The 19,301-nt window shown below is 44.7% G+C and overlaps 1 protein-coding gene across 1 annotated transcript in view; it reads right to left on the bottom strand.

Moving 5' to 3' along the window:
* Window positions 2,855-19,301, bottom strand: part of UNC80 (unc-80 homolog, NALCN channel complex subunit) — a 134,154-nt gene continuing 117,707 nt past the window's right edge. The window contains exons 58-66 of the mRNA XM_021398329.1: window positions 18,331-18,515; window positions 17,297-17,462; window positions 16,218-16,397; window positions 14,089-14,227; window positions 11,964-12,020; window positions 5,919-6,000; window positions 5,377-5,488; window positions 3,966-4,177; window positions 2,855-3,151 (exon numbers count right to left, since the gene is read on the bottom strand). Coding sequence (XP_021254004.1) covers window positions 2,888-3,151; window positions 3,966-4,177; window positions 5,377-5,488; window positions 5,919-6,000; window positions 11,964-12,020; window positions 14,089-14,227; window positions 16,218-16,397; window positions 17,297-17,462; window positions 18,331-18,515 — 1,397 coding nt within the window. The 3' untranslated portion in view covers window positions 2,855-2,887. The remainder of the gene's footprint in view (window positions 3,152-3,965; window positions 4,178-5,376; window positions 5,489-5,918; window positions 6,001-11,963; window positions 12,021-14,088; window positions 14,228-16,217; window positions 16,398-17,296; window positions 17,463-18,330; window positions 18,516-19,301) is intronic.

The raw sequence follows: 19,301 nt of genomic DNA on the forward strand, positions 1-19,301 counted from the left end.
GGGAGAGGGCCTCGAGGAAACGCGGCCGGCGGTGCCCGCGGCCGGCTGACAGCACGTGGGCCGGCGGCTCTGCGGGCACGGGGGAGCGCGGCGCGGCAGCGAACACACACACGGCTCTGTCCTTCTGCCTCTGTATTTAGGCCTCAGAACAACATGTGCATAAAATGGCGAGGCGGGAGGACCGACGGAAACGCGGACGGGGCTCGGGGCCCAGACAGGTTCAATACCACACACGCTTAAGGCCTCTAACGCGAACGGAGCAGCACTGTTTGCGTTCACAGCACAAATAGAGCGGTTCTGTTACAGAGATACGGAAGAAAGCCAAAGCACGGGTGCTTTGTAACCACACCGAGCTACAGAGCGCGCCACGGGCAAGCTGCACTGTGTGCTAGCAGGGCGGGTGTGCAAGAGGCGTTCTAGTCCTGCCTATGGCTTACTGCTGCGGGGTCACTGCTGACAGAGGGAGACCTTAATGGCAACACCTATTACATACACTTAAGTGGAATAAATCGCAGATTCTTAATCATTGCTGGAGCAGAGTACGCAGTGAGGCACCCGCTCTCATTAAGGCTGGCTCTCCCTTCTCGTTTCCAGCAGAAAGGTCACTCGATGAAATGCACCCTGAGCTCTGTGCCGCGCCGCAGCGGTCCGCTCAGCTTGCACCCGAGCTCTCCTCTCGCTGCCCACCTGTACCCATCCTACCTGGGGCTGTCAAAGGGAGGCTGTGTTTTCTCTCACTTGTGCGTCGCTGTTAGCAATAAAGCTTTTAGCATCTGAAATTTAGCAATTCCTAGAGCTAGGAGCTGATCCAGAGTGGTTTGCCTCAGGTGGCTGGCGCTGGCCACAGCATGCTGAGGAGATAAGAAGGGTAGAGCACGGTGTGGTCAGCAAAGCAAGCAGGACGCCCACTGAGCAGCAGCTCCGAGGCTGCCACCCTGTCATCTCCCTTACAAAACCACGTAGGCTTTAAAGTTGCATTAGCGCACCACGTACGGATGGATGGATAGAGAGAGAGACCGATAAACAGATACAGTTTGCCCCCCATGCAGTGGAAGCAATACATGCTCAATGCCCCTGAGCTTGGGAGCAGGATGGCTTTTGCAGTCAGCTGCGGCTGTCTGATGTGCACAGGTTCCCTCCTGACAGCTCCCATCAAATGTGAGCATTTTGCAGACACCGGGCAGCACAGCCCAGGTCTGCACGGGCTGGAACATGACCGCAACCTGCTGCTGCCGGCTGTGCAGATCCTCTTCTGCAACACAGTAAAATCTGCGCGCTGCACCACAGCAGTGAGACAAGCATTTGTACGGCAGCATTTAAACAGCGCCTAGGGAGATGCTGGCAAGAGACGCGAGTCCTTCCCTTGGAGACGGATGGGATATCGCTCCATCTCCGCAGCAAGGCTGGTTTACGATGCATACGTTCAAATTACAAGCCCTAGGGGCCAAACTGGTAACAAGCACGTTTTGCAAACTTTCGCAGTGATCTAAAGCATTTTTCTCTGCACAGTGATGCCACGGTCACAAAGCGCAGTATCTAGTCCTTCTCACAGACACCGAAAAAGGCTGCACGGGAATCCCAAAGCACAGGGTAACTTTGGGCACCGCTTATCATTTCATGGCTTGATTCACAGCTGGTTTGCAGTTTGTCCGTAAGCAGCTACTGGCTAAATTCACATTTCCGAGTAATTCTGTGGTGCTGCAGCACAGCCCTTAACTGAGCTGTGACTTCAGCTGGTTCCCCCACAGGGATTGCCACATACGTATAAATGTAACACAGACGTATCTCACACTTGCAGCCACTAACATTACGTACATAAAATGGAACCTTTTTAAATAGAATCTCAGCATGCCAAAAATAGATTCTTTCATCAAGTTTCTGCCCTGCAATATCCATCTTCTGTTTGCAAAGTACATATATATTTGTATGTTTGTATCTATAAGGAACACGAAAATACCGTATATAAATATTTACTTTAAATCCCTATCTCTAAGTACTTAAGACAGCATCAGTGGAGCAGTTGCAAAGTACCAGAAGGTCCACGCGCTCCAGATGTGGTTTCCTGGGTGGTTTTTTTTTAAGCTGTGGGGATGAATCACCCAGCACATGGAAGCAGGACAGCATAGATTATGTATACCATCTGCAGATCACTCACCCCCTGTCCATCTCTATCTGTGCACAGCACGTGCATTCCTCTGCATGGTATGTACTGTAGTTAGTTTGACAGAGCAAATATTTTTGTAGCACGAGGGCAGTATCTTACAGCGTGGAATGACACCAACAGATAGAAGTAAACTCAACTAAAGTCTGCAGTGCCAAAAAAATTAAAAAGGAAAAAAAAAAAGTCTAATTGCTCCACGGTGCTTATCATTGCTCTGCAAGTAAGAAAAAAAAATGGTCCCTGGCCTGTAAAAGTCATGCTTCAGATCGGTACTTTTTGTCAGTGTTTTCACTGTTCGTACCACGTTGTAAAAGCCTGGCATCCAGCTACTGCATAACCAGCCCTCTTCTGAACAAAGCTACAAAAATAACTCTTGGGCGCACTCTCCTAAGAGGTCTCTCTTTCCTTGCACGGTACCTCAGCCCGCTTACCCAGAGAGGCTGCCTATCACAGTGTACGGCTGCCACATCAAGGCTTTGTGGACCACACACATTTGCCCACACACCCATACCCTGAGAATTTTGTACAAATTCTCTGCTCCTACGGTCTTGCCCTGGATATAAATAGATTCCTCGTACAGAAATTTGCCAGTCTATAGCAACGGGCTGTTAGCTCTATTCTGCTTTTGGATAATAAAGTGCTCTTCATTGGTTACTAGTTACCGGGGAACTCAAAAGAGAAGGTACAGTTTCTCTTCCTCCTCCCACTACTGTACCTCCCCAAGAGTTAAACATGAGATTCATCTAGGTCGACGTCCGTCTCCCCAAGCTCCACATGTGTGAAGCTGAAGCGAGTAGCCAGCAAGGGGTTTTCCATCCCGTTGTCCTCACTGATGTGGAGGACCGTGTCCCCGTGCTGCAGTAAGCTGGTGGTCTCGAGGCCAGCGTAGTCCTCGGTGTCGGAGAGCTGTGTGGGCGGCGTGCTTTGTGCTGTGGCTGGCCGGGACTCCACGCTCTCCTCTTTCTCCTTCTCAGCAGAAAGTGCCTCGCTCTGCAGTAGAGGAGAGCCAGCGGTTAGGCTCAGAGGAACAGGGAGAGGGGAGGAAAAAGGATCAAGGGAGCACTTGTGAAATATTTTCTCATTCTGAACTACTTTTTATGCCCTTAAAGGGCCTGGTAATTGCAGATTTTAAGTTCTACCCTTACAATTTTTGCTGGTGAATCAAGTCAGTTGCAATAAGCAGAAAGACGGTCTGCTTTCCGTTGTTAACACTGCCGTTTCATTGTTTAGTATATTTTCAAGGGCATCTTACATTCATTCATGGCAAGGGCCATACACCCAAAAGACATGAGATGTCTGGGTGTATGAAAGAGATCTCAGTGCCACAGTGCAGTCTCAGCGTGTTGAAGTGGTGATCGTGATCATCTCTGCGCTGTGCTCAGTGCCATCCAACACAGAAAAATGTTGGAGAAGCAGCTAAGCAGCTCCTTTTGAAACACAATGCTGTTGATATAACCCCCCTGAGTTTTTGCAGGAATCCTTCCTGAATGACTCATTGCTCACAGAACAACGTGTAAAGACGAGCTGATGAAAACTCACGCAGGTCCAGAAGGACTTGTGGGTGTGATGGGAAGATGAAAAGAGAAGATACAGGGATTTGCAAACTAAGGATTGTTGCAAAGGTAGAGAAGTGACGGGTTAATAAAAGATGGGAAAAAAAAAAAAAGACACGGTCTTCACTCATCAGCAGGCTTTCGTTATACTGCTGTAGTAGAGTTACATCTACTTGCCCTACAACTTAAGCTGTTGAGGCTGAGATGAAGCAGCAGACAGACACACACGATAAAACTGTCAGACATGCTACCTGGCCAGTGGTCTGGCTATGGAGATCAGCTACGACAACAGCAGGTGAGGACGTCAGCCCAGGTTTACTTGGCGCTTCCTGCTTGCTGCTCTCCTGGGGGCTGCTGCGGCTGCAGCCCTGCTGCTGGGCAGCCGAAGCTGGGGACTTGGCTGGGGATGGTGGTGTTGCCTCAGGCTGGGCTTCAGTGAAAGTCACCGAACGCTTCTGCTCTGCTGAGGTGCAAAGCCCAGAAAACTGAATATTAAGATACTGTAATTTGGGAAGGAAAACAGAACAAAAGCAGACAGCATCCCTAGCATTTTTACAAGCAAGCTAGGATTCCTGATTCATTCCATCTTTATAAGCTGTCTAAATGGCATCCAATCTAAAAGCCTTTTGTTCCTAGGCTTCCTCTGAAGCCATAGCAAGAGCCATGGATCGCCTGAAGACAATTGACCCTACCTGTCTTTGTCATGGCTCGATGAGAAAATGCCACCCAAAACATTTTTCCATCCCTGAATGTAGTGTATTGGATTTCCATGTAAGGAAGAGGAAAACTAAGATGTAAATATAGAAGGGAGTTGCCCGAGGTTATGCAGGAAATTTGAGAAAAGAAAGAGGGTAGATGACTGCCTCTCATTCCTGCCACTCTCTGAGTCTGCTACGGGGGAATAACAGAAAGAACATCATGAGTTGAAAACAGCTAGACTAAAAACTCAACCATGAAACTAATAGCTTTGCTCTCGCCCTTCGTTATTCTAGTAAAAGCTTTATGTTCCAAACATCTCCAGTAGCACTGTTAGCCCAGCAGTCCTGGCTGAGCAATTAGAAACCCAGGCAGTTCTCAAGAAACCTTTGCTCTTCCAGGTGTTTCCTCCAAAGTTCATTGCTCACTTCAGATGTACAGAATACAGCTACCTGCTCTGCTTGACAGTGCTGACTCATATTCATTTTCATATACAGCCCTTGAAAACCTGAACTGAGAAGCTTCCAAATGGTGAGAAATTTCTTTCTTTCTTCCACTCTCACTAGCATCTTCAAAATGCGCACATCTGGAGGTTTTGGACAGGGAATGGAGGACACCTGCACCCTAAATTCTCCACAGCTTTAAGAAACATGATCACTGACTGTGTCCAGCTTCACCTTGCTGGCCTTTGGAGAAACCACTCAACCACTGCTGATAGGATATCCACTTGCTAGGGGAAAGAATAAACATGGGTGATGCTTCACCGTAGTAACATTTCCCAGCCCTTACCAACTGGAATTGAACACAAGCTAGTTAATGATAGCACCTCTTATTTCCACAAAACAGCTGAAAACAGCCTACATACCCTTCAAATATACTAACTTTTCCTTTAATCTGAAGCAACAACCAAGTATTTTCTACTTTAGAATACAAAGTGCTGGTTCTGAACATGCAGTACTGCCCTACCACTTGGTTTTGGTTTTGGCTGGATGCTCCGCCGAGTGGTTGAAAGTCGAGCTCCATGGCGGCTACGAGGTTCAGTCTGAGTTTTTTGACGTGACAGCAGTGGTCGTCGAAGCTAGTTATTGGAAGAAAGAGTCACGTTAGGCTGAGGTGTGTTCATATACCATGCAACTTAACCCCTGCAGGAAGGATACAGATACACACTTTTATGTTTCTATGGCTCAGACATCTCCTTCATATTAAAACTTCTGTGGTTTGTGTCTTTTGACTTTCACTATCAAATTTAATCAACGCACCTTGTGCACATTATTTGAGTTTAAAAACCAACCAACCAACTCAACAAAAACCTGCAGAGGAAAGATTCAGGGAGTTCAAAACAAAGTGTACCTTCTTTTGGAGGATTCGTCAGGTCTCACAGCTACAATCTGCGGTACTTGCTAACTCAACTAGAGTATCACAAATTATGTTAAAGGAACACGTCACATCCAGAAATCATTTCAGAACAGATACAGACTAGAAAAAACAACCAAGGCCTGTTCACTCACCTGCCGTAGACCTCTCTTCCGCCCCAGGGGTTGCTGCAGAAGGAGGTTCTGCTGTCCTGGCTCACTCTGCACACTTGCCACCCTGTTGGATATTGACAGTATTAGGTCAAGCACAGAAGCAACCTGTATAACTAGCAGGAGTCCTGGCAATTGTGACTAAAATAAATAAATAGATAGATAAACCACTAATGGCACAGTCACTTCAAAGAGCACATACTGTCTTTGAAGGATGGTGGGAACGTGTCTGTTGGATTGTGGCTTCCAAGGCTTAGGAGAGGGTGGGAGGTGGAGTCATGGCATTCAGGACTTGGCCACGCACAGGTAGCATCCAACTATAAATAACTGCAGATTTCAGTTTTCAGTCATTGATTGATGCATCCCACTGAGCAACACTCACTTCTCCGCATCCTTTGCCACATGGGCTTCATCAACAAAGGCAAGAATGTCAGCTTCCTAGCTCAAAAACCTTCTTGCTTGCTTTTCATTTTTTTCACGGACAATGTTGTAAAAGCTATTTTTTTCCTCCCAAATGGACTCCACAGCCTCATCACAATTTTGTCATCTGGTTTTAATTTCAATTTAAGTCAACAAACAAAAAACAAACACAAAGTGACAAAGGATCTATTCACATAATGGATGCATGAGTTATGTGAACAAGGCCCCACACTCAACACTTGCAGCCTTGAGTCTCTGTGGCTAACAGATGAAAAATACAAGTGAACATAAAATTCATATATATATATCAAAGCGCACATTTTTAGTTTTTAACATCTTGGCACAAAAAAAATCTTTAGCAATAAAACAGACTCAGCTACATTCTCCCATTCAACCAATCGCTGAATCTACTTCCTATAAAAATACAACCCTCCCCTCATTTGTATCAAGTACTGAATTCCTCCGACAGTTAAAAGTTGGTCATTTAGCAGACAGCAGTCACAAAACATATTAGCTGAATGAACTATGTCTGAAAGACATACGGTTACAACAGCAACTAACATTTAGATGAACTTCCTTTAAATCAGGCAGCTGCTTATTTGGGAGAGACTGGAATCCACTGAGCCACACGTCCTATTTAAGCAACCTCCAGCTATAGCTGGTATGCACTGTTGAAGATTCAGTATTACAATCCGTTTTGCTTTTGGCCTGCCTTAATCTAAAGAAAAACAACGTTCTTTTCTGTAGATGTTTTCCTTGGATCTCCCTGGAGGAGCTCAGTACCACCAACAGAGTGAAGGTTTAACATCTGACCTAACATGAGCAGAGGAATGAGACAAACCTAAGGTTTGACATGGTCAGACAAGACATGGAGGATGTGGAGAGGCTTAAGAAGTTCTGTCTCCTGAACAGCTCACTCCTCCCTTTGGCAGAAGTTACTGCTCTTCCTGAGTATGGCAGAACCGAACATGTGAGCTTCCTGGCTGCTTCAGGTCTAAGGCTGGTTAACTGAGCTAAAAGTCCTCTTCCTTGCTCTCTTATCAGTTTAAACCGAAGCCAGACTTTGCACTAAACCGTATCTGTTTCCAGAAGCTTTGTGGCGAGACAGCTGGCAACTTCAGGAGAGAGACACTACCTTCAGCTCCTGAAGCTGTTTCTCTTCTCATTGTCTGACCACAACGTCATAATCCCAGCCACGCCTGTGACAATCTCACCACAGCTGTGGTGGTTTGGAAAAAAGGAAAAGCTTCTGCAAGCTCAAAGCCAGAACAAACAAAGATATATTTGAGTCCTTTTCTCCCTCAGACAGCTCCTCCAAATGAGATCACCAGCCTCTGGAACATATTTTCCACCTTTTACGTAGAGTATTGACATGATTTACATACAAGGAATCCTAAACATCACGCAAACACCCGCGTATGAATAAGCAGAGTCCTCAGTTACTTCCCATGAACAAGACTGTGTTCTTGTCCTTATTAAAGCAAAGAGACTACACTTAAATTGGCTTTTTGATTTGTGATCCAGACTATCTGAATTTATAGCTTGTAGAAATTTCCTAATCTTCTGTTTCTACAGTTACACAAAAACTTATTCCACTGGTGTTTAAGAAGTTTTAAGGGTAATTGCCAGTATGGAAATTAAATAAGAATTGGCTAGAGAAGGCCTTGAAAAAAAAATTTCTATTGGACTAGCTTCTGAGAATACTGTTAAAATGTCTGATGAAGGAACAGCAGCTCTTAAGTTATATGAGTGAGGAGATATACCTGTCTGTAGCAGGAAGACTTCAGTTTTATTCAGTACAAAACGCTTTTTATAGTGGTGAAACAAACTCACTTCACATGCATCGTGAAACTACTTTGAAAAAGTCATTAGATAAAGAGAGCACATGGACCACATGAAGGCACAGAGGCCATACGTGAAGAAAACAATGATTCCCGTGGAGTAATCTGTGCACTGAAGACAGACAATAGAGAAGTGAGCAACGGAAAGGCTGGATTACTTGTCTTCCTGACGGAGTCTGGGATTTTCAGCCTGACTAATGTCATAAGTGAAATGAGTTTAGTGCTGGTGGATGTTTATTTCCAGTACTGAATCATTACAGTAATTGACATAATTCAGGATGATCTTACGAGCTGAAATTGCAGATAATTATTGCAGGCAAATGTTGGATTGGAGAGAAGTGCAGATTTGCAGAGCTGTGTGTGCGCAGCACAGTCCTGATGTGGCTGCCTTTTTGCCTTTTGTCCCCAGATTTTGAATTAGGGAACGGAAGGGAGGGAGAGTCACAAAGACCACAAATTTCAGATGAGTGGCTGAAATTTCAGATACAGCCTTTCAGTTTGTGTGGGTCTGTTTTCACATCAAAGAACAGCTCTGCTGATCATATTTCCATGAAAATGAGCATGGCAGACAGATTGTTGACTCTGCATCAACCTTCCCTCCTCTCCTGTCTCTCCTTGTTTACCAGACCTGACCAGGAGTACACTGTTTTTCTGGCAGCCAGTGGGACCCAATCAAAGAACACTAAATCAAATGGCGCTTCAGCTGACAGTACCTTTCCCCCCTATGGCAATGTGATCAATAAGAAGGGTTTTGCTGCACTACATACATCAGATTTGTTTGGGAATAACAGAACAGAAAAATTTCCTGCCTGTCACAAAGATGCTTTGTCACTCCCTGAGTAACTCTGTCAAGAGTTTTTATCCTCACAGTAATGTTACTTCCATTTCATAGTTGTGGCAGAGACAGGTGAGCAAAAGATAAGACAACCCCAGCTTCATGGAAGCATGTTGCCAGCACTACAAGAAATGACAGCCAGTCACACAGCAGGGAGCTAAAAGAAACTTTGTCACGTTGGCAATTATAGTAAGTGATGTTCATAATTACAAAAAACTATGCAGCCAAAAAAAAAAAAAAAAAGATAAAAGAGGAAAACAAAACACAGGAAGCAAGGAGTTTAAAGGTCTGTTAAAAAGGTACACATGCTTGCCAAGCCACTGTGGTGGGATGTACACGCTATGTCCCAAGACGTCTGAGTGAGGACAGTTAGCGGACAAAGACCAGTGGAAAATGTAGATGAACTCCAGCTCTTGTATTCCCAGACACATCCCAGCTCTGCTGGTATTAGATCTGCTATGTTTGCCCTGACAATATGAATTTGCTCTGATTTTCCCTATTGGGTACCATGAAGCTAGGATAGGCATAACTGTAAACATTAATGGACAATGCCTTTGTGCAACGGATTTCCATTACAGCAAGTTCTCATTCTTCTTCCTTTCCTGATTTGGGGGAAATGTGCTCTCCTCTCAGATTACAAACACAACAGATCATGGTGCCGGGCATGAACGTTCCTCAGCCCTGTAGCCCACGCTATCTGTTTACTTCTGAGCACTTAAATGCTGTCCCCTTCCTGTCTTCCCTGCTATTCTGCATAGCTGGCTCTAACTGTTATAGAATGAAGGAAAACAGACTTTATTTGTTCTTGTATTTGTCACTATTTATTTAATTTATTTAAAACTCCTACTTTCCATAAGGGTCTAATGTCCATACGATTTATTTCTTTGTGTCAGTTACGATTAAATTCATGTCTTGAATTCAGAGGGCAATCCTCAACAGTTGTCACTGTATTCCAATCAAAGTTATGTGAGAAAAACTGAAGCCTGCCTTATTCAAAGCTAATGTTCCTAAATGTGAAAACACATTTATTCTATCCTGTGATCCCCATAGCACAATAATCTCCTACACTGTCTGCTTCATTACTTCTGTGCTTTAGAGGAGGAATCCAATTTGCAAATTTAACAGTGCATTTGAGATGACTTTTCTTGCTCACAGAAATGTAATCTAGCTTTTTCATATGAGTTTGCGGTATTTCCTTGTTCTCTTTCTTTCTAAGGTTTTGCAGCCTTGATGCCCGCTCCTTGAAATAAATAATAAACCTCTACAAAAATGACTCCCAAATACATCTGGTTAAGCTCTTTATCTAAGAAAAGCTCAGTACCACAGAGCAGGGTGGAGGATACAGTGTCCTGATCCCTAGCAAGAATTGGTGTGACAAATTACTAAGAACCCACTGTACAGTTGATTATATTTCAGGGTTCAAAATAAATTACTGCTTTTGAACTCATCTGTTGATACAGTTGTCTCATATTGCTCAGCCTAGTCACCGTTATTAAAAGTGACTCCCACTTAACAAGATCAAAACATTTCAAATTCAACACTGATGTAGCCTGGTATCAGGTCATGACAGCTTTAACTCCGATATGGCCCTTCTTTTCTCATCTTCTTCAACTTTGCTGAGCTTTTAGTTCTACCTATGAGATAGCCCTTAGCTTCTTTGGTTGAATGACTTCTCTTCAAGCCCCCAAACTTGCTCAGATGAAAATGCAATCAATTTTGCTTTAACTCAGAAACAGATAACCACATTCCTGCCTCTGCTGACAAGCCAATGTCTTTTCCTAATGCCGCTCCTACAGTGGCACCATTTAGAAGCCAATCTGCCAAAGCAGGATTCAAATACACAAAGAGCACTATGAGTCATAGGATGATCTTAGTGACGCAACCAATGATAAACTCTCCATTTTTCACCCGAGAAGAACGAACAAATGAACAGAGCAGCCTGTCCCCGCCCCAAAAAGCAACTACTGACATGTAAAATCTAAGCAACAAAATGAAAACCGTTCACACAAATGTCTCTCAGTGTATCTGCATCTTCAGGTGGTGTGGTCAAGCAACGAAGTAGTGTGTTATCTACCCTGTAGCCAGCGTAAGGGGTCTTGCTCTTCTGGAAAAAAAGGGATGCTCTTGGGACTCATGAGAGCTCTCTGACCTTGTGAGGATGGGCTGAGAGATGTGAGCAGAGACTGTAAGGATGACTGGCATGGCCGAGGTGGCTGTTAAAGGTGCACAGCTCCATTCTAGGCTCACTCCTGACGCATTTGACAGGCACAGCCTTATCAGTGCTTGCACACAAACTCTCTTGTCCACAGGAAATGGTAAGCAGCTTGGCCCAAACTCCAGCTCTGATGGGGCAATTTTACATCTGGATTAATAGTGTTCATCTGCAAAGCTTTCAAAAATTGCCATTTGAGAAGTGCAAAAATAATGAGAATTACTGTAGAGCATCCACATAGAACTATGCTTGGCAGGAGTTATTGTAATTAGTTTTATTAGTGAACGTTAAAGAACACAGCTTGATATTAGTATTAAATCGTTTGTGGTGACAGCATTGTGAGATGAATGGAAAAACAGATGTCTCCGTTTTATATAAGCCTCCAGACTAATACTTATAACAGGCTGCAGCTAATGCCTTGTGGATAATCTTTCTCATGCCTTCCATGCAATTGCTAAATAAGGGGAAACCCCCCCACACTAGCCAGACAGATCACTATTTCACTTGCCATTTCTCCTTCCCCTTAGCTTCCTCAAAGTATTGGCAATCAAAGCTGAAAACTGAAGGTGATTTGCTACACCTTTGACTCACAGGCCTGAATATCGATGAGCCACAAGAGACAGAGATGGAAGAGCAACAAAAGGTGAGGGGAAGAGACAAAGGTTGGAAACAGTCTGTTTCCCAGCACACACACTGACAGACAGGTAGTGTTAACACTGTACCTAGAGAGGCTGCCCTCAGTGGCCAGGCTCGGGGAGTCATCAAGGACATTAGGTTCACTGCAGGAGGGGCAGGGAGATTAAAAATTTAGGGAAAGAAAATGCAAAAAAAGCATGCGATTGTCTCTGTTTTCAAGGGAAAAAATATCAACGGAATAAAAAATAAAAAAATTAAAAAAGGACGGTAACATTAATTGGTCTCGCACGCTCAACAGCACATATATGACTTAGAGGAGCTGAAAGAACATCTGATAACAGGAGCAGTCTTCAGAGGGAGTTTATGCTACATGGAGACTTCTACATCTCTGATGTGAATTGAGGAGCTGAGGGATTCAAAAGGATGCGTTTCCACGGGAAATAAGGGCAAGGAACTATTTTCAAAGCCATTTTCTCTGGCATTTTCATTTATTTTTATTCTATTTACTTCCAGCTTCATAGAAAGCTTTTTTTTTCCCCCCTTCTCCACGAGCCAGTTTGTCTCAAGGGGAGGGCTAATCTGTCTCCCAGGAGCTACAGACCACTCTCATTCAGGTACAACTCTAAGGGCAAACATCTGGAAAGCAAGATCTTGTAGTGCAATGAAACTGTAAGTAAACAGCTGGCATGATCCTGGCAAATGAGTATGCAATCACATCGCTTTTCTGCACTTCAGCCGTTCATGGACGAGCAGCCTTCTCTGCCCATAGGGAAAACATGAGAGAAAAAAAGCAGTCTGCTGGGTTACCAGCAGGAAAGCAATAATAATATTACTTAGCATTAATTAGTTTACATTTGTGAGGCAGTCCGAAAGCCCAGAGACCACCTGTAACTAAAAAGGGCATGATACTGTGGACTATGGCTGTGCTTGCTGAGCTTCTGCTTTCCCTGTACAGATGAAAAATGATTCTCCTAGTATACCATGTACATCCAAAGTAGAGAGTAAAGCTCAGTTGTAATTGAAGTCGTCCCTTTTTTTTCCTCAGAATCACTATGACTTGGGATTGCACAAAGCAAACACTGCTGTCAGTCAGCTGTGACTCTTATGAAGTTTATGCATTCAAGACTGTCGTGAGGGATTGGGGAAAATGCAGTCCTGCATTATTAATTTTTTCAGAAACAAAAGCCTTGAATCAATTGGGTTCAAAAGTCAAAGAAGTTCCTGTAAGCCCGTTTGTGAAAAATCCCAGAAAAAATCTGTGCAACTCCTCTCTTGTAAATCACCTCTCCTATCTCTGCTGGTATGTACCACAGCTGTTACTTTTCCTTCATGTATCAAGGTTTTTCTTTGCTTCCAAGCAAGACTGGGAGGGAACAACATTATTTGATTTTCTAAGGCTGGTCAGGAGATAATGCGGAATTTACTGTTTAGAGGTTCAAAGGAAATAGCATAAATTAATCTATCCATTGTCAGCTTATCTTTGGATAACTATATCACAGAAAAAGAAAACAATAAACATTGTTTACGTAGAACAAAAAAAAAGTCACGTTTAAATGCAAATCTTTTCTCAACTCTTTCTACAGATGTACATTTCCCAAATTTCTCTCTTTCTCACCACTCCATGTTAACCAGGAATAAGGCATTCAAGGGTATTCTCATCAGCATGAACATTTCTGGTTTTAAACAGTGTTAAATCTCATCTTTGAGCTTGACATTTAGTGTCTGAGATAAGCTAGTTCCTGTTCTAGAAAGGATAACGTCTGGATGGAAGAAAACAGAGTAAAAGTAAAGTAAGTAAAACAGGCTACCTCTGCTCCTTGTTCAGCTCTGGGGATTCCTCCCCACTACCTATGCAGATTGTGTACAGTCCTGTGGTTCAGTGCAGAACCCAGGAATCACATCTTCTCTTTTTGCTATCCACTGTAGTAGCAGAGGGAAAGAACTGCTGGAAATTACTTGAAGCTGTTAACGTGGAAGGTTTCTAGAAATGACAGCTTGTTCTTCTGGAACTTACGCAACACAGATCATCCTGGATAATCATTATTTACAAACCAGCATCCTTGGTCCAACAGTATTTCAGGATGAATAAATTTGTCATCACTATGCAGGTGATGATTCTCCTGTCCTACATCACTGAATTACACATACTACGCCTGCACCATTTCTGCTCTTGTGAACATAATGGGAAAGGTGAAAAGCTTACGTTGTTACCTTTGGCTGGGCAACATGCCCACCTCAGCCTGAGGTGCAGACACGCTGGAGAGATGGCTGGAGAACCGCCTCCTCCCAATGGCACCCATAAGGTATGCTTCTTGTTCACTTACCACACTGGGCATGCTCAAGGAGTCATCTAAAAAGAAAGATAAAAAAAAAAAGAACAGGAAAGGAAAGAAAACAACTCCCCCAAACCCCACCTCCACATTTGTACTGGTCAAATGATAGTAGGATGCCAACAGTGTACCCAGCATTTACTTACCAAGTTCCTAAGTCTGCAATTTTGAATATTTCCATTAGATTTTACAATTGTGGTTCAGAAAGACATAGGCATAAAACCCTGCAGGATGAGGAACACAGCGCACATGGGGCAGGGATTTATGTCTGCTTTCAGCTTATACAGCTTTCAGGAAAACGTGTTTTGAGAATTCTGTTTCCTTAAAGCTTAATCCCGTGATTAATAAATTGTTCAGTCAATTTTTGGCATAAAAGTTGTAACTGGCCATATTACAGTATTAATAAATGGCTGCTACCAGTATAGCAAAGCACTGTTACAAAAGATAAGACACGTAACAAAGCAAAATGCAGGGCTGACAGCCTTTAACACCCCTTGGGACATGCATTTTAAATGTCACCAAAAAATTGGATGAATTGACTCAAGCACATCATACTGCAGCTGAGCTATGCAGACAGTTGGATTGCGTTCAGGGCTGCTTGAGATTTTCAGTGCTGTTTCAAATTACATAAAATATCTGGAAAGAAATGACTCTGTTGTGGTTTTTACCACAACAACTTCTAATTATAAATAAACAAAACACAGGGGAAGTTTGGTGTCATTTTCTCTTTTCTTTTCGACCTTGTCCGATTTTGAGTTACTGAAATAGTTTATGGCAGCATTAAACCAAAGCAGGGCTGAGGTAACAGCGCCACAAGCAAATAGGAAGATAGCGCTCCTCATTCCACACAGCAGCTCATCACTATTCTGAGGCTGAAAACAGTGTTTGTCACAGTGTGTAACAGAGCAGTGCATCGGCAGCACAATACCAGGTGGGTTGTGCAACAGTTAGTAATGAGCCCAGCTAAAATAACATTGAGCTGAGCCTGAAAAGTTTCAGGCTAACTGCTCTTTCTCCAAAGGCAATTCTGCCGTAACTGCACTGGCTCTTTTCTTTTGAGCCACTGTTTTTCATTCCATTTGCTTAACGTCTTTTGGGAAAAGTCAGCAGTCCTCAAATACAAAAGCAAAGTGCTTGAGTTTCAAGGCATTATGGCAACCAACCGCTGTAGCACCAGAAGACAACATCCCTGCTAAAGAAGGGGGAAGCTCAAGCCTGATGACATAGAAGCAGATTTTTCTACCCTGGCTTTCAGTCATGGACAACTCAGAAGCAGATGGACAGCTCAGAGAAGCAGAGAGAAGGAAAAATTCCAAGAATAACATGAAACTCAGCTGAAATGACAAAGCAACATTGAGGTCATTGCAAATCACTCCCCAAAAGATTCACCATCCCGTTCCTTTTAAACAGATACCAGAAAGCCTGGCAGCCCCAGAGCCTGCCAGCTGCCCAAAACGGAGTTATCAGGTTTTTGCTGTTAGAAGGTTTAACACTTAATTTCCTCTTTGTGACACAGTCAAGTGACACAAGCACACAAACATTGTACCCTGCACAGCCACAGCTGGATCCCATGTAGCACAAGGACAACATATCCCATGTCAGACCACCCGGATACAAGTGATGAGCAGGAAGTACTCAGCAACAGGACTCAAACTACAGAGCCAGCCACCACCCCTGCCTCCTGTCAGATGAAGGTTAAAAAGAGGTCTGATCGCTAAATGCCTTGTCAGCAACATGGTTACTGCACGTCAGCCTAGGTCTCGCACACTAAAAGCCTGCCTGTGCCCTTCCGTTTCTCTACACAGAGCTCAGGAGGAAATGAGGAGGTATAGAATGACCCAAGCTCTAACACCATGGATGGTGTAGCAACCACAACAGTTTCTTAGCCTTGTACACCCACGCGCTTCTTGTTCATACTGGGACAACTGTCTTCCCCTCCCATCTGTCTTCCAGAGCATCCAAGAAACACTGTCAATGTTGAGAGCTTTGCTCCAATCAGTAGCCACATACTTTCTTCATCCTCCTCATCTGTACGGCTCAGTGTGTCCTGGGAGGCCTGCTGGGAAGGCTCGCTGTCCTGCTCCCAGACTGTGCCAGTGCCAGTGTTGGAACGGGACATGGTGGCCAGACTCAGGCGGTAAGCAGAAGTGGAGGTCCCCACGGTGCTCACAGACGTCTTCCCTTGGTAAGCTGCAAAAGTGGGAAAACCAAACCCAAGTCAGAGATGGCACTGGAAATACAAACAACCACGCATTCATGTCACACCGGGCACCTGGCTCTCCTGCGACCAGTGCAGCAGTGGCTGGGCAGAGGTGATAAAGCAGACACAGCTGCCCTGGCTCACCTCATCTCTTACAGATCTCTACTATGGTGTGTTTGTTTTTCTCTTATGCAGGCTGTTTTCCTCCCTTAACCTTACTGACATATTTTCTGGATTAGCTTCAACATTTAGGAACAAGACAGATTACTACTGAGGAAAAAAAGCTGGAGGCGTTTTCTTTTTAATTTCTTTTCATTTCTTTAAAACAAAGCACGTAAAATCTCTTGCTGTCTGTAAGCAGTGGCTGCCATCTCGTGGCAGCAAGGGTGACAGTTACAGAAGCGCCCCCTCCTGGAAAGGGAGTGATGGAGAGATGTGTCGTTACGCTGTGAGCTCACAGGTTAACAGTAGAGAAAATCAAAGCAAGATGAAGAGGAGAGCAGAGGAGACAGAACAGCTGCTGAACAATGGACAGGTGTTTCTACATGAGCAGCGCCAGATGTATAGAGATGAAGATGAGGGCTTGCTGTGTTGTGCGATGGGGCTGTGCAGGCCAGCTGTGACAGAGAGACACCTGCTGAGAAATGGTCTTAGTGGAAAAAAATGGGCACAACAAGGTGCCTTTCACAGCTGCCCTGCACTTCTGGGTGGCTGTCCAATGGCAAGGCTGGGCTGGGCATGGGGCCTGATCAAGGGACAAGCTGCTACGGTGTGAGCGAATTATCTCACCCTCCTCCTAGACAGTGGGCAGATCTGCCACAAGTTAATTTATGGGTAAACGACCTGGATAGATTGGGCTGATGGCCCCTTGGCTCTCCCCTCTCCTTACCAGATCCACTGTGCACTGCCTCCTTCAGGATCTTCAGCTCATTATTGAATTCTGCAATGAGGGAGCTCTTGCAGAGAGGGCGCGGTATGAACCGTCTCTCCAGCTGGTCAGCAATGTGCTGTCGCGCAGTCAGCTCCTCATGGTTCTCAGCCGGCTGGGCCAGCAGCTAAGGCATAAACAACATGGGGACATGTTAGCACCAGAGGGAAATGGTGCCCAGGAACTGGGACTGGCCTCCAGACCAGCATAAGCCTGCAGCCAGCAGACTGCTTTTGCTGGCATGACGTTTTGACTGCAGCTATGAGAAGTTTCCACCTGTCTTTCAGGGACAACCTTGTATTTGACTGAACAGACAGAAAATCTAACTTAATATTGGTACACGGAGATCAGGGCTTCCTTATGATAAGCTCTACTTTACACAGCTACAGCCTCAAAGATGATTTATTCTCTGCAAATGGTGAGACACAGAAGGCTAAATAAGTTGAGTGCCAGTCTACCTGGTAGGGAGAGAAGATTAGCTTAAGCCCTGGCTGACTCAGCCCAGCAGCTCTCTGTTCATCCACATGAGTCCCATCAGAACCATCCCCCAAGGGATGCAAAGCAGAGTGGTGCTTCCTGGCTGTTAGCTGCATTGCCCAGCTCTTTTCAGAAGAGTATTTTTGGAAAATTTCTGCCAACCATACCAGGGCTCACAGCATCCATGCTACTTTTGAGTGTCTGCCGCAAAACTAAGTCCGCATGAAAACCCTCTTGGTCAAGCCCAGTAGCACTAAGTCTAGCTGTCCTGTCTGTGGCTTCTTGGATCAGAGCTCCTGTACGATTGGCATACTCTTCGTTGTTGTCTAGCAAAAAGCTTTGTGATTTAGTTTCAAAGTGTTCACCTGCTTAGTAATTCATCAATACTTCTGAAAAGTCACTCCTTACACATGAACACCCAGTTCTCCCAGATGCGCTGTTACCTCTGTTCTCAGCAGGGGAATAAAGGATATCTTGCCCTCAGGGAGTGATCTAGCAGGAGCCAAAGCAACTGTTACCTTGCACTGGATGAATGGCCGAAGGAGCACAAAGATAGGGATCCGTGTTCGCACGATAAAGTCGAGGAAATCCCACAGGGCCAGCCCTCCCACCTTCCGCAGCGCCATCTCTTTGACTTGCAGGCTCAGCCAGTACCACTGGCTGTCGAGTTGGCGTTCAAAACAAACAAGGATCACCTTCAAGGCTACAGGAAAACACACAACAGCAAAGGGCAATCAGAGATGTTATCAGTGTCCATTACAATTACTGAGGGAAATAAGAGGAAGGCCACAATGGGCACAAACCAACACAAGCATGCATGTATGCACGTGCACAGTCACACCCACACACCTTAGAGTCACAAGCGTCTTTTCTGTCTGCAAACACTTTGGGGAAGAGGGGCAACTTTGTTAGAATAAAGGGCCTACAGATCAGGACTGAAAGGCCCGCTTCCAGTTTCACCAACAGGAAATTTTCCTACTTCGCACCCAAGTTCCACTGTGTTCTCTTGCTCCAGCCTTCTCTCTCCCTCCCTGAAGAGTTCTTCTAATGTAATTAGTTTATCTTCCTGGAATCCAGGTATTGTGAAAGCAGCTCAGGATGTGAACACAGCCTTGGCTGATCAGACAACCTCAAAAATCTCCCTCAAGCACAGCCATGTGAAGGGCCACCCTCAGAGTACAATAAACTCCAGGTTATTTACAGGGTAATGAAAAGAATCTTTCTAGTGGTGCAGCTGCTTGAGCCACAGCCAAACTATAATCTAAACAAACAAACAAAAAAACAGTTTGATAAGCCAAGGGCCATAATTCACAAGAGCACTGCATGACAAATAGGGGATGAAGAGAGGAGATGAGGCTCAGAACAATATTCTATATTAAAGTGGACTGTAACCAACAGTTAGCTCACAGGAGAGACAAGGAACCTACCCCTTGGAACAAAGAGCAGGCCTGGAAATTGGTGGGGGAATAGCTGAGTGCTCTATCTTTCT

This window comes from Numida meleagris, chromosome 5, assembly GCF_002078875.1.
Source record: "Numida meleagris isolate 19003 breed g44 Domestic line chromosome 5, NumMel1.0, whole genome shotgun sequence".
NCBI lineage: Eukaryota > Metazoa > Chordata > Aves > Galliformes > Numididae > Numida > Numida meleagris.